The sequence below is a fragment of the Oncorhynchus mykiss genome, chromosome 25, assembly GCF_057628025.1.
Source record: "Oncorhynchus mykiss isolate SJ-2025 chromosome 25, ASM5762802v1, whole genome shotgun sequence".
Lineage (NCBI taxonomy): Eukaryota > Metazoa > Chordata > Actinopteri > Salmoniformes > Salmonidae > Oncorhynchus > Oncorhynchus mykiss.
Window position 1 is genome coordinate 61,119,755 of NC_143046.1, and position 20,394 is coordinate 61,140,148.

Below are 20,394 nucleotides of genomic sequence, written 5' to 3' on the forward strand. Positions count from 1 at the left end.
GGTGTGTCTTTTGTTTGTTTATAAGTCATCTCTAGTGTTGATCCTGAGTGCCCTGTGTTTGTATATGACAGGGCATCAGCATGTAGCCTGCTGTGTCTGCTCACCGGCATTGACAGTCTCCTGGTCGATCATGCCTCCCTCAGCAAAGCCGTCCAGGTCGTCCAACTTGACCTTCTCCCAGGGGATGTAGGTGACCCCCAGGTCCATGTCCCAGAACTGCTTATACTCCTGCTTCACTCCCTTATTCAGCGCCCACGCAATCTGAACACAGCAAGAGAACACACACACATACATACAATTGTCAGGGGATGCATAAAAGAGCAGAAATATTGAGGCTATTTGAGTCCCAACAGGAGAGAATAAAATATGTACCAGCTGGGTTGCTATGAGGTGAGTGGTTATGAGGTGAGTGGTATGGTCAGCGAGAAGCCCAATAATTTAAAAACATTACACACACAGGAGGACATGTCCTGACTGCAGCCAAATGGAAATCACATCACAGTACAACATGGAGCGGGGGAAACCTCGGCGGCATAGTATAAAAATGAGCAGGAACTGTAAGGAAAAATACCTTGATAATCTTGGAGACGACCTTGAATGAACCAGTGCTGAGTTTCTGTCTGGCGCAGTAGGCATCCTGTCTGTGGACCATACAGATGTAGGCACAGCCACGAGGAGGGATCATCTATAGAAGGAAAGAGATAGAGGGATGTAGACAAAGAGTGGATGAAAGTAAGATGGTTAGGCAGTTAATAACCCACAGTAAAGTCAGAATTTGCTAATAAAAGGTTCCTGCTCTGGCTTACAGAGCCAAGTGAGTCCTTTAAACTGGACACAGTTGTGATGATTCACATTTCCCTCAGGTCAGAGGTGACAAACGCCTGCTAAACCACATAACGAGCAGAGGTTAATGGAGTCAACTCAGGCTCACTCGGAGACGGAGAGAGGACGCTCTACTCACATTGATCGACTCAATCTGACCAAACTCTTCAAACAGGTTGGTGAGGTCCTGCGGACTGGCCTTCTTGTCCACCTGTCCCACCCACAGAGTGGTGCTGCACACTGAGGACAAGGTAGAGAGGAGATGGTGGCTTAAATCATTAAAAAGGTGGTAAGTGTGCACCAAGTCTGGAACCAACAGGACCCTGAACATATTCTATATTCTACCCCCAAGCCATAACACCGCTAAATAGTTAACCAAATAGCTACCCGGACTTTCTGCATTGACCCCTTTGCACTAACTCTTTTTGATCACATACCTGCTGCTACTGTTTATTATCCATCCTATTGCCGTACCTATATGTACATATCTACCCCGTGTATCTAACCAAGTTATTCTTACTCATTGTGTATTTTTCTATAATTCTTTTCTCTCTGCTTTGTTGGGAAGGGCCCATAAGTAAGCAATTCATTGTTAGTCTACACCGGTTGCTTACGAAGCATGTAACAAATAACATTTGATTTAAAAAATCTAAAGAAAGAAGTGACTGTGGACATTTCTATGATTAGGGGTACACAGAAACAGGGTAGGAGTTATTAGTCAAGGTGAAGGGGTCAGCGAAGAGGAAAAAGGTGCCGTATTGAAAGCTTGTTTTACCACTGAGAAACCTGGATCGGATGGGAGGCAGTCCTTTCTTCTGGCGCTCTTTCTCTCGCTCGCGGGCTTCTTGTCTCTCGCTGGAGTAGGACCGCGACGACTTCCTCTTCCGCTCTCTGGAGCGTGACCGCGACCGCTTACGGTGTTTCCGTTTCCGAGAGCCTGACCGTGATCTGGACCGTCTCTTCCTGGGAGATCTAGAGTAGAGGGTTATTCTGAAGGTAATTGTGATGCCAGTAGTTGTGGTATGATCAACATGGATGGTGGTGCTATAATCTGTGACTCTGCAAAGTGTCTCAGGTAGCCTAATGGACTGTTTCTCTCAGATTGGGTCCCTCGACTCACCTTGATCGTGACCTAGAACGTGTTCTTGACCGCGTGTCGACCGTCTTGGACTTCTTGTCCTCTGGTTCGAAACGCTCTTCCTCAATCTCTGGCCCGTCATCCAGGTCCATGTCCTATAACACAGGCATCACTTACCATGGAGCTCTACTTACAAAGACAACAGTGCTCGAACAATCGCAGAGATTATTTATTTATTATATATACACACACACAGTCAAAAGTTTGGACATACCTACTCATTCAAGAGTTTTTATTTTTTACTATTTTCTATATTGTTGAATAATAGTGAAGACATCAAAACTATGAAATAACACATATAGAATCATGTAGTAACCAAAAAGTGTTCAACAAACTTTGGGGAATGCCAAGAGTGTGCAAAGCTGTCATCAAGGGAAAGGGTGGCTACTTTGGTGAATCTCAAATATAAAATATATTTTGATTTGTTGAACACTTTATTGGTAACTACATGATTCCATATGTGTTATTTCATAGTTTTGATGTCTTCACTATTATTCTACAATGTATAAAAATAGTAAAAATAAAGTAAAACCCTGGAATGAGTAGGTGTGTCCAAACTTTTGACTGGTACTGTAAATATTGGTTCAGCCAAAGTCAGTGAGGGAAACAAGGGCTTACCTGCTGCTGGTTGTCAATTGAGTCGTCCGTCTTGTTTTGCGGCGCCGGGTGCTGTGATTGGCTGCTGCTCTGTTGGGGCATGGCCGTGTTCTCAGACCCAAATATTCCATCCTGCCCTTCCATGTTCATGGACTGGAAGAAAGTCAAAAGGTTATACTGTCAAGAGGGTTTCAATACATGGATATGACAAGCAAACAATAATTGACCCCATAAGTCTCTGGAGGTGATATGTAGGTACCTTCTGCTGGTGTTCCATGAGCTGCTTCTGGAAGTGCTCCAGGTTCTGCTGCTGCAGCTGCTCAGCCAGCTGGTGGAAGATGGAGTCAGACACCATGGGCCTGGAGGGAGACGGGGAAGACAGACAGGGGAGACGGGTCAATAGTTCAGTTAACTACCGTTCCGTCACACAGGTAGAGGGCAGTCAAAGTGCATACACACAACCGGTGACATATTCCACAACAGGGCTCTCCAACCCTGTTCCTGGGTTGTCCAACCTGGGCTCTCCAACCCTGTTCCTGGGTTGTCCAACCTGGGCTCTCCAACCCTGTTCCTGAAGAGCTACCGTTGTGTAGGTTTTCGCGCCAACCCTAATCTACAGCACCTGGTTCTAATAATTAGTTGGTTGATAAACTGAATCAGGTTAGTTACAACTGAGGTTGGATTGAAAACCTACAGGAGGGTCACTCTCCAGGAACAGGGTTAGAAAGCCCTGTTCCACAGGATCTTAGATGTTTTAGGTTGATGTTCACGCTTACATCTGGGATGATTGGGCGTCCTTTTTGGGGTCTTCAGAGCGTTCTGAATCGTTCCCAAAGTCAAAATGGCCCAACATTTTCTGCAACAAATGGAGAAAGACAATTATTAAAATACAGATCTGAGAGTCACGTAGTACGTAGTTATCACACAAAACATTCAAAAGTTAACCAAACATACTTCCATTCCATGTATGTGTCTGTGGCCTTGATCTCTCACCTTGTTGAAGGAGGAGATCCTCTGCTCCAGGGGGTTGAGTTGCATGGGGTTGGCCGTGGCGGCTGCAGTGAGCTGGGCCGTCAGAGCCTGCAACTGGACCACCAGTCCTGCATCCAACGCCTGAAGCAGAGATGGCTGGGGCTTCTGCTGCTGCATTTGCAGGCTCTGCACCAGCTGCTGGAGCTGTTACGCAGATACACAAACAGATAGGCAGGGTTAGAGTAGGAGACTTTGCAGGGCTCCATCTGGTCATTTTTCAAAGGAACGTTTTGTAAACAAAGTAGCATCAGAAAGTTCAAGATCAAAAGTGTTTGTGTTCACTATCATTGGTCTCCATTATACAGACTCAAGTCGAAACAAAAAAAAGGGGTACTGGGAGATTCTGGCAATTGAGTAGTTACTGTACCTCGAGACTTCATGTTACTGCGCTAATGCTAGTTAGTTTTGTGAGCCATTATTATCTCCAACTTCGGTCATAACGCACTCAAGAGTTAATCTGACTCTGATCTTGCAGTATCCCTTTAAAACATGACAACAATCTGAGCTGAGCTTCAAATTAGATATTGAATTGACAGGCTGAGGATCAGGGAAATGCTGTGCAGACCGACCTGTTGGCCGTGTGGACTCTGCAGGATCTGGGCCACAGCAGCTACAGTGTCTGTGTTGGAGAACTGTGACGCCCAGTCAGGCAGACTGGATACGATGTTGGCTGGGGTGGCCGGGGTCGCTGGTGTACCTAGACACAAACACAAACATCAATCATGAGAAATCAATAACAACAAAACAAACATCTACATTTGAAGCTGATTAAAGAGCCAATACCTAAATCACAAGGCAGCCTCTGAGTATTTTGTGTCAGTTCAGGAGAGAGGACTCTTTCGCCACTAGGTGTCAGTATAGAGCTATATGTCTTATGGATATGTTGTGTGACTGACCAGGCGTGTTGACTGCAGCATCACGGCTGGTCATGACTGGGGTAACACTGGGAGGGGGCAGTCCTGCAGCCATGTCGAGCAAAGGCTGGATGATGTCACTCTTGAAGACGGCGTTCTTCTGCCAGAGGTTGAGGACCCTGACAATCTTACTCTGGAACACAACGGACGGAAGAATAAGCTCCTAGACAAGATCTGACTGACACAACCAATTAAAACTAGACCCCTGCAGCGAATGAGTCTGTCTAAAAGTTAATGGTGTATACAAATTTAGAGTATGAAAAGAACATATTCATTGATAATATGGTTTTTCAAACAATGCTACAGACCAGATCTATCACTAACAATACAGAGGATATGTGTAGTCAGAGCTAGAAGAGGAGGTGAAAGCTAGAACAGTGTTTCTGAATAGAGAAACCAGAGAGCTGTCTTTGTTCCCAGTGTGACCCACCTTGTCATCTGAGGGGCAGCGGTAGAGATGTTGGAAGGTTCCGATGATGTTTTTGCTGAAGCGCGGGGCAAACACATCCTTGTCCTGGCCAAACTGGTGCCGTGACTGCCGCACGATGGAGTCCATGACATACAGGCCTGGGACCTTATACTCTGGCTTGCACTGTCAACACAACAAGGCTGTTTAGCGTCTGTGGGGTGAACGACCTATGAAGTATCCCATTCATATGGGTAGCACAGATTGTGTTCTATTTTACTCTGTTTGGGACTGGTAAAACTAAAAGAAGAGAAACTCACTTTCTGAACAAATTTTTCCACGCCCTGGACAACATGTTTGTAGTACTGAAAGAGAAGGGGGAAAAAAATAAGAAAAGACGCCTTGTGATACCCCACCAAAACATCAACTACAAGCATCCCTGGAGACAAAGACCTGAAACTGGTAAAAGACAGCGGTTACAGCATTACCAACAGCAGTATCTGTGAAACCAAGAGCAATTACATTATGCCAAGTGACACAAACTAGGGATGGGTACTTGAAATAATTTCACTATTCGCAAAATATTGCAGCAGTGCGATTGGCAGGGAGTTTTACACAGGAGGGAGAGCGAAAGAGAGTAGCCATACAGACTCACGGGATTTAGACAAAATTGTAGATTCCATTTGTTATGTAGGCTACCTGGGCGGCAGGTAGCCTAGTAGTTAGAGCGTAGGACTAGTAACCGAAAGGTTGCAAGATCGAATCCATGAGCTGACAAGGAACACTGTTCCTGGGCCGTCATTGAAAATAAGAATTTCTTCTTAACTGACCTGCCTAGTTAAATAAAGGTAAAATAAAAAATCCTATCTGGTAGTGCATCCATCAAATTGATGTAAAGAAGCTAGCTATGTCAGCCAGCTAGCTGGCTACCTAAGCTAAAGGTAATGGAGGCTATTTTGCTGATCTTCCTGTCCTCGGCTTCCCAACCTTGTAGTTGTTGCCAACTCATCTAACTAATTCCGTAAATTGTAATTGACAAGAGATTTCCAACGTTGGAGCCATTGAGTAGACAGTGCCACTTTTATTGGCTGACAACAACAAATGTGTGAAACCCATGTAGGCTACTACGGTATGTATTTTTACGGGGCTCACGTCATAAAATCCACAATCAAAAGTTAGCTGTTTTACTGAATTAAGAATTTCAAATGCCATGGTATATCCCATTGTCTTACGTACGTTAACGTGTCAATTCCACCTGCACTGATCGGTTGAGGGACGAGCGTCGCGGAGGAGTGACATCATCTGACGTGAGATTGTGTAGCAATGTCACATAGATCACTTAATTTAGACAAAGCCTTTTCATTGTTAAAATACACCTATGAGTTTTCTTTCTTCAAAAACGAATAGCAGCCCCCATCCCTAAATAACAAGCAAGTATCCACATTAGGGCTGCATTAGTTGATTAATATTTGCGTGATGAATTACAGTACATGACCAAAAGTATGTGGACACCTGCTCGTCAAACACCTGCTCGTCGCCATCCAAAATCAAGGGCATTAATATGGAGTTGTTCCCCCCTTTGCTGCTGTAACAGCCTCCGCTCTTCTGGGAAGGCTTTCCACTAGATGTTGGAACATTGCTGAAGGGACTTGCTTCCATTCAGCCACAAGAGCATTAGTTAGTCCGGGCACTGATGTTGGGCGATTAGGCCTGGCTTGCAATCGGCATTCCAATTCATCCCAAGGATGTTTGATGGGGTTGAGGTCAGGGCTCTGTGCAGGCCAGTCAAGTTCTTCCACACCGATCTCAACAAACCATTTCTATATGGACATCGCTTTGTGCACGGGGGCATTGTCATGCTGAAACAGGAAAGGGCCTTCTCCAAACTGTTGCCACAAAGTTGGAAGCATTAAGCGTTAAGTTTTCGCTTCAATGGATCAAAAGGGCCTAGCCTGAACCATGAAGAACAGCCCCAGACCATTATTCCTCCTCCACAAAACGTTACAGTTGGAGCTATGTGTTTGGCAGGTAGCGTTCTCCTGGCATCCGCCAAACCCAGATTCATCCACCAGACAGGGAAGCGTGATTCATCACTCCAGAGAACGTGTTTCCACTGCTCCGTAGTCCAATGGCGGCGAGCTTTACACCACCCTAGCCAACGCTTGGCATCGTGCATGGTGATCTTGTGTGCGGCTGCTCAGCCATGGAAACCCATTTCACGAAGCTCCCGACTAACATTTATTGCGCTGACTTTGCTTCTAGAGGCAGTTTGGAACTCAGTACTGAGTGTTGCAACCAAGGACAGATGACTTTTACGAGCTACACGCTTCAGCACTTGTTGGTCCCGTTCTGTGAGCTTGTGTGGCCTACCACTTCGCGGCTGAGTTGTTGTTGGAAAGGTGGCATCCTATGACGGTGCCACGTTGAAAGTCACTGAGCTCTTCAGTAAGGCCATTCTACTGCCCATCTTCATCTATGGCGATTGCATGGCGGTGTGCTCAATTGTATGCACCTGTCAGCAACAGGTGTGGCTGAAATAGTCTAATGTACTAATTTGAAGGGGTGTCCACATACTTTTGATTATATAGTGTATTTTGGAAAATACTGTGAAAATCTTGGGATACATCACAAAAACAATTAATTGGGAATTAAATTGATTTCATGTTTTCCTTTCAAAACTACGGTATAGGTTAAATAGGCTTATGTCTTGATGTCTCAGTCTAGCTAGGCCTATTTCTCGCGCCTTGAAGGGGAAAACACGAGAAGACCAAATAACTGATTCACAATAGGAGAAAATCAAGTTGACCAATGAAAAACAGAAGTTATACATTGGCATTGACCCAATGCAATATGCACTGTTGAAAGTAAGGTCATTCCTTTGCATTCAAGCCATGTTCTCAGCTGCATGCCACCATAATAAAGAGTAATTGATTCCTTTGATTAATTGGTGCTGTAGTGTTTAGGCAACACGCTGGTACGGAGGGGAGGAATGGTGGGGACTGCAAAGACCTTTGGGGTGACTAAAGTATATGCAGAGGTAGGCTATGCTGTCTTAGACATAGTGCAGCCTGGGTTATTGAAGACTCCACAGAACAGTGTAGTCTGGAGGATTGTGCAGAATCATTTCACAAGGCTTATAACACCACAAAGAGAGAGAAGGCGGGAGAATAAGAATGAAGGATGAGTGAATGGGAACATCACCAAATAGAGGAATTGCACACCGTCATGTGTTTGAATGAGTGAATCGTTCAATTTCTTTGCCTCATCCAGAGTTAATAGATACTTGCCGACTCGTGATGCACTACACCTGTCCCATTACAGCTAGTGATGTAGGTTTACTACAGTGCGGCTGGGATAAAAATATTAAGGAGAGCAAAAAAAACAATAACTGGCTTCAGCGCTCAACTACTGCGCTTCTGGCCAACAGGTGTAATAGTGTTCATCAGTGAACACCCCGTGAGGTGAAGCCAAAGGCACATTCCCATATTGGGGATGTAAATAAATAAAAATAGGCTACACCATTCTTATCTAATCATGATTCCCAGCCCATGCATCCCTTCTACTCTCTTTACACACACAGTAACATGTTCACCCATCTTATTACACACAAATCTACAGTGCAACATTTACTTGATAATTGAAAGCTCTCAATAGATTGTGTGAAAGGTAAAACAAGTGATTCATACATACAAGACAAGCACATCAGGCAAAAGTGTACCACAGGGCCAAATGGGATAAGTGGTGCCATGCAACACTAGCAGAACTGCTAGCAGATGGCGCTAAATGCAATTTATTCCTCCAGATTACAGAACCAAGTATTTCTACAGGTTGCCTATACTTTGACAAACATGCATTGCAGTGCGGGGCACTTTGGACACACGGAGGAGCTATAAAAAGTGCCAAGGAAATATTACTTCGATACCTTGTCCTGCATATTTTTCTTAGAGCTAGTAGTGGGTCTATATTTTGCACGGTGACATCTCCAAGGTCGTGACAGCAAATATACATTTCAGTCATCTGCACACATTCTGCAAGCAAGTTCACATCCATTCTCAGGGTCAAGTCAGAGCTGCTAGACGTCATATAAGACCAGTTAATATTACTAATATTTGTTTTTTGGTTTTCACTTGCAAACAGAAATGGAGGCACACACAAGAAAATTATCTTTGTCTCACCGAAGCAAATACATTAAACACATAATACTAGTGAGTGAAACTCCCAACATGGTAGCCATATAGAATAGCCAGGCTACATTGAGGGAGGGTTTTGAATGGGGCAAAACGCAAGCATTGAAAACTTGAGACAGACACTGCTCACAGATGCTTTATAACAATAGGATTAAGGAATGATTCAACCTATTAGTTGCCTGAGTTGTTCAACTACAACCTCTATTGGCCATTCAAAAAAATGGTATGTTCAAATGACTAAACCAATGAAGCCGATAACATGTAGGCTAAATGAGCTCATAGCCCTGTCTGAAACTAGTTCAGTGTCAGTGAGCCAAAAAGACAGAGCTCCAATCATCCCAGCAACACAACACGGTCAGAAAGCTATGATGAGTTGTACATACATTCTTCAAAACATGGCCAAATTTGCACAGAATGGGGTTTGTCCAGTTTAGGTCCTAATGATTTCTACAGTGTGTGAAAATAGTAGGCCTACATTTCTTATAGTCAATCCTGCCAATGTTATTTGTACCTGGGTTTCTAAACTTGTAATGCAAGGCAGCATAGCCATAGTTGTGTATCCCTACCCAAGTTGTGTATCCCTACCCAAGTTGTTTTTCAGTCAAGTATTGTAGCACAAACTGCACACTATGTGGGGCAACAGAACTGCCATATAATTTAGGCTAGGTTTACTTACCCTATCATCATCATGTTCTGGGAATAAATCACATTCTCAAATGGCTGAACCAACTTCAAATTCAAGCAACTCAAATGTTTGCAAAACATCTCAAACGGACATCAATGCATGGTTTAGGCCCGACTTCTCAGTGCACAAATTAGGCTCGATTTTTGGGGATTTTAAATGAACATACCCTATTATCCCATAAGAACACACAGAAAAAAAGGCATTATGGAAACGTCGATACAAGTGGCAAGTAGAGAAGCAATAACCAGAAAACGTACTCACTCAAACACACACATTGAGTGAATAATGAGATGAGTCTATTTGCAATTGGAAAAGATAGGCCTTATCTTTACATTACGTTGGAAATCTGGACCGAAAACCTGAGCAAACTGGGTTACATTTAAAACTTGTTACCCCTTTAAAATTCCACCACAATATCTGTGCTGAAATGGGCCAATTAGGCTACAGTCACAAACAGCGGGGAAAAAGGAAAATGGTGCTGGGAGTGACAGAGAACATACTCTTGCTTTCAACAAATGTGTTAGACAGGATATGTCTACAATGACTGACAGTGAATGTGTAGACATGCCTAGCATGTAATTCAATGCTAGCAAAGTTGTAAATAAAACACAATACCAATAAAACTGAACAGGGGCACGTTTGATTGATGCATTGGTAGGCCATATCGATATCAGTCAACTCTGAATGGGTTATTGTTGCTCATGTATTTGTTCAGTGCCATGTTGGGTGCAACTAGGCCTAGTCTAGTAAAAACACTGATTAAAACGTTATGGTCATGGAATAGGCTATTTGGTGCATCATCATAGCACTCAAGACACAGTTTGCCACTCTCTGTAGGCCGGTATATCATTCCCCCCCGGGCTAGAATAAGACTGGGCTAGGGAGAGATCATGTGTCAAATGTCAAGATGACATTCAGACTGCAATCTTGGTACACACTCATTTTCAAAGACATGAGCAACACAGAGTTGACTGATATCAACCTATAAATGAAGGCCATTAATTAAATGAGACCCACTAATGGAGAGTAAACACTGCGTTTTCTTATGGGTCTTTCTATAAAGAAATGGGACCAACGTGTGACACTGGGATGAACATTTCAAAATGTTTCGAAATTAAAATAATAATTTATGCAATTCCAAATGAATACATACCCTTAAATTCAGCTATACAACAACATAGGACTTCCTTTACATCCTTTAAGCAGGGCTCAAACAGATACTGGCAAGTCAAATTCAAGGACTTTCAGGAACTATTTCAAGCGATTGTAATTTTCAAGGACCTCAACCTTACACAATTGTATCATTTATATAATTGTACATACAGTGCAGTCGGAAAGTATTCAGACCCCTTGACTTCTTCCACATTTTGTTACGTTACAGCCGTATTCTAAAATGTATACAAATATTTTCCCCACTCAATCTACACACAATACCTCATGAGCAAAAACAGGTTTTTAGAAACTTAGCAAATGTATTAAAAATGAACTGAAATATCACATTTACATACAGTTGAAGTCGGAAGTTTACATACACTTAGGTTGGAGTCCACCACTCCACAAATTTCTTGTTAACAAACTATCGTTTTGGCAGGTCGGTTAGGAGATCTACTTTGTGCATGACAAGTCATTTTTCCAACAATTGTTTACAGACAGATTATTTCACTGTATCACAAATCCAGTGGGTTAGAAGTTTACATACACAAAGTTGACTGTGCCTTTAAACAGCTTGGAAAATTCCAGAAAATGTCATGGCTTTAGATGCTTCTGATAGGCTAATTGACATCATTTGAGTCAATTGGAGGTGTACTTTTGGATGTATTTCAAAGCCGACCTTCAACCTCAGTGCCTCTTTGCTTGACATTAATATGGAAAATCAAAAGAAATCAGCCAAGACACCAGAAAATAAAATTGTAGACCTCCACGAGTCTGGTTCATCCATGGGAGCAATTTCCAAATGCCTGAAGGTACCACGTTCATCTGTACAAACAATAGTACACAAGTATAAACACCATGGGACCACGCAGCCGTCACACCGCTAAGGAAGGAGACGCATTCCGTCTCCTAGAGGTGAACGTACTTTGGTGTAAAAAGTGCAAATAAATCCCAGAACAACAGCAAAGGACATAGTGAAGATGCTGGAAGAAACAGGAACAAAAGTATCTATATCCACAGTAAAAACGAGTCCTATATCGACATAACCTGAAAGGCCGCTCAGCAAAGAAGAAGCCACTGCTCCAAAACTGACATAAAACAAAAGCCAGACTACAGTTTGCAACTGCACAAGGAGACAAAGATTGTAGTTTTTTGGAGAAATGCCCTCTGGTCTGATGGAAAAAAAAATGGAACTGTTTGGCCATAATGACCATCGTTATGTTTAGAGGAAAAAAGGGGAGGCTTGCAAGCCGAAGAACACCATCCCAACCGTGAAGCACTGGGGTTGGCAGCATCATGTTGTGGGGGTGCTTTGCTACAGGAGGGACTGGTGCACTTCACAAAAAATATGTCATCATGAGGTAGGAAAATGTGGATATATTGAAGCAACATCTCAAGACATCAGTGAGGAAGTTAAAGCCTGGTCGCAAATGGGTCTTCTAAATGGACCAGAGAATCTCTTTTCTCATGGTCTGAAAGTCTTTAGGTGCCTTTTGGCAAACTCCAGAGCTCTGTCAGAGTGACCATCTGGTTCTTGGTCACCTCTCTGACTAATGCCCTTCTCCCCTGATTGCGCAGTTGGGCTGGGTGGCTAGCTCTCGGAAAAGTCTTGGTGGTTTCAAACTCCTTCCATTTAAGAATGATGGAGACCACTGTGTTCTTGGGGACCTTCAATGCTGCAAACATTTTTTGGTACACCTCCCTAGATCTGTGCCTCAACACAATCCTGTCTTGGAGCTCTACGGACAATACATTCGACTTAAAGGCTTGGTTTCTGCTCTGACATGCAGTCAACTGTGGGACCTTTGATAGACAGGTGTGTGCCTTTCCAAATCATGTCCAATCAATTGAATTTACCACAGGTGGACTCCAATCAAGTTGTAGAAACATCAAGGATGATCAATCAAAACAGGATGCACCGGAGCTCAATTTGGAGTCTGGGTTTGAATACTTACGTAAATAAGGTATCAGATTTTTTTTTATTTTAAATACATTTGCAAACATTTCTAAAAACCTGTTTTCACTTTGTCATTATGTGATATTGTTTGTAGAATACTGAGGATTTTTAAAATAAGGCTGTAATGTAAACTAAATGTGGAAAAAGGTCAAGGGGTCTGAATACTTTCTGAAGGCACTGTACAGGACCTAATATAGAACTCCCTGCCCCACAAAAGTGAAGAGAAAAAAGTAGGCCATTACCACTAAGAATAATGCATGTTTTAGGCCTTGCCAATGCATTGATATTCAAATTATTATTACATACTAAAATATGTGAGAATAATGTGAGCATCACCTGACTAAATAAATTGGACGCATACACAGTGAATTTTCTGTTGCATTAATCTCACTATCTGAATCTCACCATCGCTGTTTTTAAAATGAGTAAGTGACAAAAAACTACGTTTTTTTTAAAAGGAAGGTTTTATATGGAAAGCCAAGTTGAAGCCAACAGATGTTGTCATCCTCATAATGCCCCCAACAGTAGCTGCAAATTCAAGTTGGCTACTTCAAGCCCCTTGTATTGTTTCAAATTGTAGGTGGACCATGGAAAACAAAATGTATTTGTCATGTTATTTCATTATCAGATAATACTGTTAATAAGCCCACTTGGCTATGTAATTTGTGGTCATTATATCTAGAATAATTAATAGGAAGAGTGTTGGGTGTTGCGCAATAATCTATTTTACACAATTGTGCTCAGAAGACTGTCCAATCTGAGGTACAACAACATGAACACATTACCTTGATGCGTTCTCTGTTCAATCTAACGAGACCCTGCTGGAAATCATGCAGACAACAGATGATCAACATCAATTCGCTAGGGATGTTAGATCCAACGTGGATCCAGGAACACCGGTGTAACGAATGAGACATTCCTTTTTTTGCATCGCATGCGCTATCACAACAGCTGTTCATCATTGGACTATCAATCGAAAGATTCCTTCCTGGATCAGATGATGATGTGTGAAAATATCACAGCGTAACTATTCAGCTGGACACTAAATGCGCATCCACCAAATATTATGCAAAATTATTGAAGAACCACATGAAGGTAAGGTGACACTTTCGGTTAGACACAATTGATTTTGCATTCACATTTATTATTTTGGATTTCGGTGCCCATGAAAACTGTTTTCACCCAGGAACATAAGGAGACACTAAATGTTACATAGTTACACTGCATTTCTGAGATCTCTATACAAAAAAAAATACAAACATTTTAAAAAAAAAACTGTCCCAACCGCTAGATCCAGGATTCTTACAGGGTTGAAGTTCAATGTCTAACTTAACCAATTAACCGACAACTTACACTGCCATAAACGCAAGGACAGAGAAGCAATGTTTTAAGTCACGATTTTGGACAAATCTGTCGAGACACCAAACATGATAAAAGAGTTAAACAGGTTTTAAATCAACTCGCAAATTTGATTGAAAATAGCTATGATTCTCCATAATATCTTAATGTAATGACATGGAAATCAATTGCAGATTATAATCAATGACCTATCAACAGCTGGAACAAGTAGTCCAGTGTAGGAATTCCTCACTGGTACCCTCGTTTAGAAAGACCTTTACGCAGAGCAGACACATAGCGTCAAACGCACACGTAAGCACATTTTGATGCACTGGAACTAACTTTAAAAACATAACTGAGCCGACACTTTATGGAAACGTTTACATTCAGACAAGGCATATAGTCAAGCCAGAGGTATTGGCACACAGCATGAGGTTTTGCGGCAGTCATGTGAGGTCTACTAGGGTATGGATGGGATTTTCTTTGTGTGCCATTTGCTCCCATTCAAATTAGCCCAGGTTATCTTGTTCAATCTCATTCGTTCTCTTAAACTAAATACCATGAATGTTTTCTCATTAAGTAGTAATGTTAAGATTCAACATAATTTGGCTGATATAGTTTTCAACAAACTGCATACCTCGTAGACAAGAGGAGGGGGTAGGAGAGGATAAGGGTGCTTAATGAGGTCTGTGGGGATAGAGTCCAGCTGGGCTCCCCTGAACCCCCCATCCTTCCCTTGACAGAGAGGCACGTACCACCCGCTCACAAGCACAGACAAAGATTAAAAAGACAAACACGCACGCCGTAGCCCTCGCTAAGTAGGGCTGTCTCCAAGCAACAGGCCTGTAATAGTGTTTTGACTGCAGTGCCAGTGTGTGACGAGAGCCCCCCCCCCCCCCCCCCCCCCCCATACATGATGTACTACTCTGTGTGGTGAAAGGTCAGTCTGCTTTTAGTGAGTACATGCCTTATGCTAGCAGTAATCACTGTTTGGTTCCTGTATATTTACAACTGGTTAAGAAGGAGCAGTGGGATGAAGTATAGACTACTACAGCATATTGTATGTTATTAAAGCTCCACTCAGATCTCTTATTGAGGTTTCATGTTCAAGAATTGAGATGCATTACAGTAGCTATACCAGATATAATAGGACATAGAAGACGCTTAATAATCACCTCACTTTACACTCTATTTAGCTGCAATTGGTAAGCAGTGAATTTCATACTCAAAATGCTGCTCGCTTCAAGGGTGTGTGTGTGTGTGTGTGCGCTAGAGAGCAAATGTATCATTCATTTGATAAGAGTGAATGAACACTGGCTAAATCATGAATGATAACTTTCATTGTGACCTGAGAAGTGGCTGATCAAGGAGCGACTAAAGCTCAAACTGTAACAATAGGTTACATTTCACTTTCAGTCAAATCATCCAGTTTCAATGGTCTCTATATCATTCCAATCAAATGTCAAACATGTACAATCTTCTCCATTTTCTTTCTTCATTAAAGAAATTATAACTTGAATTGCAATTCAACTTTACTGACTGTGGTAAATCAATTTCATCTATTCAATGCCAACAAAGCATTTCCTGGCTGCACCTGCCAGTATAGAACAGTATCAGCAGCATTCCCTGGCTGCACCTGCCAGTATAGAACAATATCAGCAGCATTCCCTGGCTGCACCTGCCAGTACAGAACAGTATCAGCAGCATTCCCTGGCTGCACCTGCCGGTATAGAACAGTATCAGCAGCATTCCCTGGCTGCACCTGCCAGTATAGCACAGTATCAGCAGCATTCCCTGACTGCACCTGCAGTATCGAACAGTATCAGTAGCATTCCCTGGCTGCACCTGCAGTATAGCACAGTATCAGCAGCATTCCCTGGCTGCACCTTCCAGTATAACACAGTATCAGCAGCATTCCCTGGCTGCACCTGCCAGTATAGAACAGTATCAGCAGCATTCCCTGGCTGCACCTTCCAGTATAGAACAGTATCAGCAGCATTCCCTGGCTGCACCTGCCAGTATAGCACAGTATCAGCAGCATTCCCTGACTGCACCTGCAGTATCGAACAGTATCAGTAGCATTCCCTGGCTGCACCTGCAGTATCAGCAGCATTCCCTGGCTGCACCTGCAGTATAGCACAGTATCAGCAGCATTCCCTGGCTGCACCTTCCAGTATAACACAGTATCAGCAGCATTCCCTGGCTGCACCTGCCAGTATAGAACAGTATCAGCAGCATTCCCTGGCTGCACCTGCAGTATAGAACAGTATCAGCAGCATTCCCTGGCTGCACCTGCAGTATAGAACAGTATCAGCAGCATTCCCTGGCTGCACCTGCAGTATAGAACAGTATCAGCAGCATTCCCTGGCTGCACCTGCAGTATAGCACAGTATCAGCAGCATTCCCTGGCTGCACCTTCCAGTATAACACAGTATCAGCAGCATTCCCTGGCTGCACCTGCCAGTATAGAACAGTATCAGCAGCATTCCCTGGCTGCACCTGCAGTATAGAACAGTATCAGCAGCATTCCCTGGCTGCACCTGCAGTATAGAACAGTACCAGCAGCATTCCCTGGCTGCACCTGCAGTATAGAACAGTATCAGCAGCATTCCCTGGCTGCACCTGCAGTATAGCACAGTATCAGCAGCATTCCCTGGCTGCACCTTCCAGTATAACACAGTATCAGCAGCATTCCCTGGCTGCACCTGCCAGTATAGAACAGTATCAGCAGCATTCCATAGTGATTCTACAATCACAGTGGCATTAGCTGGTGTTTTCCAGAAGCACATGGAGTAGCCAGCCAAGCTCCCCCTGTTTCTTTTGCCGAACAAGCTCTACTTTCGTGGCCTCTGGTACATTCTAATGCTAGATTGTATTTTCAATTTGCAACTACCAGGAAATAACACTTTTACAGTGTTAGTTTCATCAGATGTTGTACAATGAGATATAAAACACAGGAAAACATTTATTCTGAATCCACAGGGCCTTTAAAGAATCCTGTAAGAGTCTGACTTCCACAGGCGTCAAGCTTCTTCTCAAGAGGCATTTTCTCAGCTATCAGAAATACAGCTATGATTGAAGAATTACGCAGGTGTTATCACAGGCTTTGCTACACAGAAAGTAGCAGTTGACTACTCAATTGTCAACATTAATTAAAATCAGTAGACCTACAGTAATTGCTATTTCTTTTCTCATATTTTGGACCGGAATGAGGCTCTCTCCACTAGCCTAACTATTGTTCCTGCAGTGAGGACTCACCATCTTCATACAATGTTTTCAAAATTATCTGCAGATAAATCGCAAAAAAACCTACCAGTTCCAAAAAACACTACCAGTTCCAAAAAACCCTACCAGTTCCAAAAAAACCTACCAGTTCCAAAAGAACAGATCTCTTATCGATTTCATTTGGTAGGCTACTGAATGAATTGGCTTCATATCGAAAATACCAAAAAAACATTACATTTTCTCCCCAATTTCGTGGTATCCAAATTGGTAGTTACAGTCTTGTGCCTCTCCCGAGTCCATACATACGAAGGTCGAGAGCCTTGCGTCCTCCGAAACACAACCCAGCCTAGCCGCACTGCTTCTTGACACAATGCCCGCTTAACCTGGAAGCCAGCCGCACCAATGTGTCGGAGGAAACACCGTGCACCTGGCGACCGTGTCAGCGACCGCCCGCCACAGGAGTCACTAGTACACGATGGGACAAGAACATCCCTGCCAGCCAAACCTTCCCCAAACCCGGATGACGCTGGGCCAATTGTGCGCCACCCCATGGGGTCTCCCGGTCGCGGCCGGCTGCGACAGAGCCTGGACTCGAACCAGGATCTCTAGTGGCACAGCGAACACTGTGATGCAGTGCTTTAGACCACTGCGCCACTTGGGAGGCCCACAAACAGATCTTTAGTTGACGTGTCTCGATGTGATATCATGGATATATAACTAAGTTGTATGATTTATGACTGGCAAAAGAAATATGAGATTGACTTTAGCCATTTAGGTCGACACATTTTATAAACTAGTCAAGCTGACTGTTCCTCATGCAAAGCACAGTAAATAGCCGATGTGCATCATTCCGTGGCTGCATATGAAACACACCAGGGTCCAACGTTAACTGGCCCCAAAAAATCTACTGGCCGAACATAACTTCTACTGGCCTGGACATGGTGAAGTTGTTAAATGCATTGGAGTCATGCAGGGCCTATACGTTGTCATGCTTTCTCTTTATATTCAGCTATTAATAGGCTACATTTGGTTATTATCATATGTATTAAAAAGCTGTGTAATATAATTTAGCAACGCAAGTCATTACTCTATTCTTTGGAGTTGCATTGAATTAATTGCATACATTTTTGTATGTCAAGTATGTCATTAAGAAGATAAAAAAAAAATAGGACGCACTCATTTTAAGACAAACTTTTCAAAAGAGATGACATGGTTTAGCCAACACCAATGCTAGGCGTTTTTTTTGTAGCTTTCCTTTTTGCAGACTATCAACCGTAACCAGCATATTGCTAGTATGTTCACTATTGAAGGTTTACTTTGGTAAAGAACTTTCCCTAAGATAAGCTCAGAGAGTAGATATATACAGGCACTTCTTTTTGCTCTAGATAGCTGCTGTGTGAAGGCATCAACTGGTACTGCTCGAGAAGTTGTCTCACGGGAGCGTGGAGGTGCGTGAAAGAACAGCCAATCATATGCTCAAATACAAATAGAGTGACAATTACGAGTGTAGTCGTCAATGGTTTTCAATGGTAGACTGCGACAGAGCTGGTAAAAGTTGGACTGGAATGCAAAAATGTACTGAAAAGTTACTGTCCCTATGTGACTGAAGAGATCCACTGGCCCGAAATGTTTTTACTGGCCCGGGTAGGCCATAATCAGTGTCGGACCCTGCACGCCAAACAAAATAAACCAATGTGCCAGATTTCAACGCATCGTTACCACATTATATGGGACGTGCAAATTCACGCGCTCTCCCTCCGTGTAGGAATTCGACTGCAACCACAGCGCACACCACACCCCCAGGTACCGAGAGGCGTGATCCCTATGACTACACAAAGCCAAAACCAACAACTAGACCTACTAGCTACCACTACCATGCACACCATAGTGATACTTGGCTGAGATATTTATGTGCGATACAGTAACCATCTTATTGTCTGGATGGAATACACCTAGTAGTGTGAAGCAGGGGTACTGGGGATAATATGCTGGGATATTAGGGATAATATATTGTCCATTAATCACCCATCAAGAAACCAATGGAGGGTACTGCCACCCTCATTGGATGTAGCCTATAGACAGCCTGCTTGCAGCATTACCAAAGTAGACTGATAAGTGTTCCTCAGACATTACACTGGCACAGGCGGCATATACACGCCAATCTGATGAAAACCTCAGGTGGATTTGTTTGGAGAGCGCCAACGTTGCATTATGGTGTGCACAAACATGAAGTGTAGTACGATCATCTGAAACAGCCACGATAAACGCTATAAAAAGGTGCATTTTGTACCATCAAAGTTCGTTGTGCTTGAGGGCTTTCTCAATACCATAAAGGCTGCATTCTACGTTAAATCAGGAAAGAAGGGTGTGAGTAATGTGCACATCCTTAACTATCAAACAGATGTTGGGCCAATATTAAACACTATGAAAAAAAGAAATAAAGCTGCAGACAGCATGTGCTGCTTCCAAGTGTTGCAGCTGCAACGTATTCTGTACTGTGGTGCAGGTTAAACAAAAGTACTTGGGAGCAGCATATACCATAGCCATGAACGGTTAATTGTGCATTTAATAAGTCTATTATGAAGCAGACTAACTTGAGACTTGAGCCAAACAATTGCTGAACTAAAATTGTGCAGCAGCACACCAATTGAGAAGAGACCCATAATGAAGAGACCCCAGAACCTAAGGTTCTTCTCTAATTGCTGTAATAAAATTACCCTGCTTCTCTTTTGGCCTGAGTAGAGTCAAGTTCTTCCAACCTGGTGAGACTCTAAACAAACTGACCCACACTCCTATGCAACGTAGAGGCCGAACTACTGTAGCCTAGGTAAAACATTGCTGCTGTGCTCTCGAGTTAAAAAGTCATACTTTTCAAGGGTTGAAAGATTTTTAGGCCACCGTTAACCAACACGGCTCAATAACGGATTAGTAAGTACAGGAT

At 43.0% G+C, this 20,394-nt stretch overlaps 1 protein-coding gene and 1 long non-coding RNA gene across 6 annotated transcripts in view; one reads left to right on the forward strand and one right to left on the reverse strand.

The window, feature by feature from the left end:
• LOC149972080 (uncharacterized) overlaps nt 1–20,394 on the forward strand; it is a 185,096-nt gene that overhangs the window by 86,833 nt on the left and 77,869 nt on the right. The window lies entirely within an intron of this gene.
• LOC110505404 (SR-related and CTD-associated factor 8) overlaps nt 1–20,394 on the reverse strand; it is an 86,473-nt gene that overhangs the window by 52,848 nt on the left and 13,231 nt on the right. For all 4 annotated transcript variants that reach the window (XM_090220669.1, XM_021584602.3, XM_021584604.3 and 1 more), the window contains 13 exons: nt 5,230–5,274; nt 4,934–5,095; nt 4,486–4,636; nt 4,159–4,286; nt 3,551–3,733; nt 3,334–3,413; nt 2,817–2,916; nt 2,579–2,710; nt 1,943–2,055; nt 1,598–1,794; nt 962–1,062; nt 572–685; nt 105–261 (listed from right to left, as the gene is read on the reverse strand). In XM_090220669.1, coding sequence (XP_090076795.1) covers nt 105–261; nt 572–685; nt 962–1,062; nt 1,598–1,794; nt 1,943–2,055; nt 2,579–2,710; nt 2,817–2,916; nt 3,334–3,413; nt 3,551–3,733; nt 4,159–4,286; nt 4,486–4,636; nt 4,934–5,095; nt 5,230–5,274 — 1,663 coding nt within the window. The remainder of the gene's footprint in view (nt 1–104; nt 262–571; nt 686–961; nt 1,063–1,597; nt 1,795–1,942; nt 2,056–2,578; nt 2,711–2,816; nt 2,917–3,333; nt 3,414–3,550; nt 3,734–4,158; nt 4,287–4,485; nt 4,637–4,933; nt 5,096–5,229; nt 5,275–20,394) is intronic.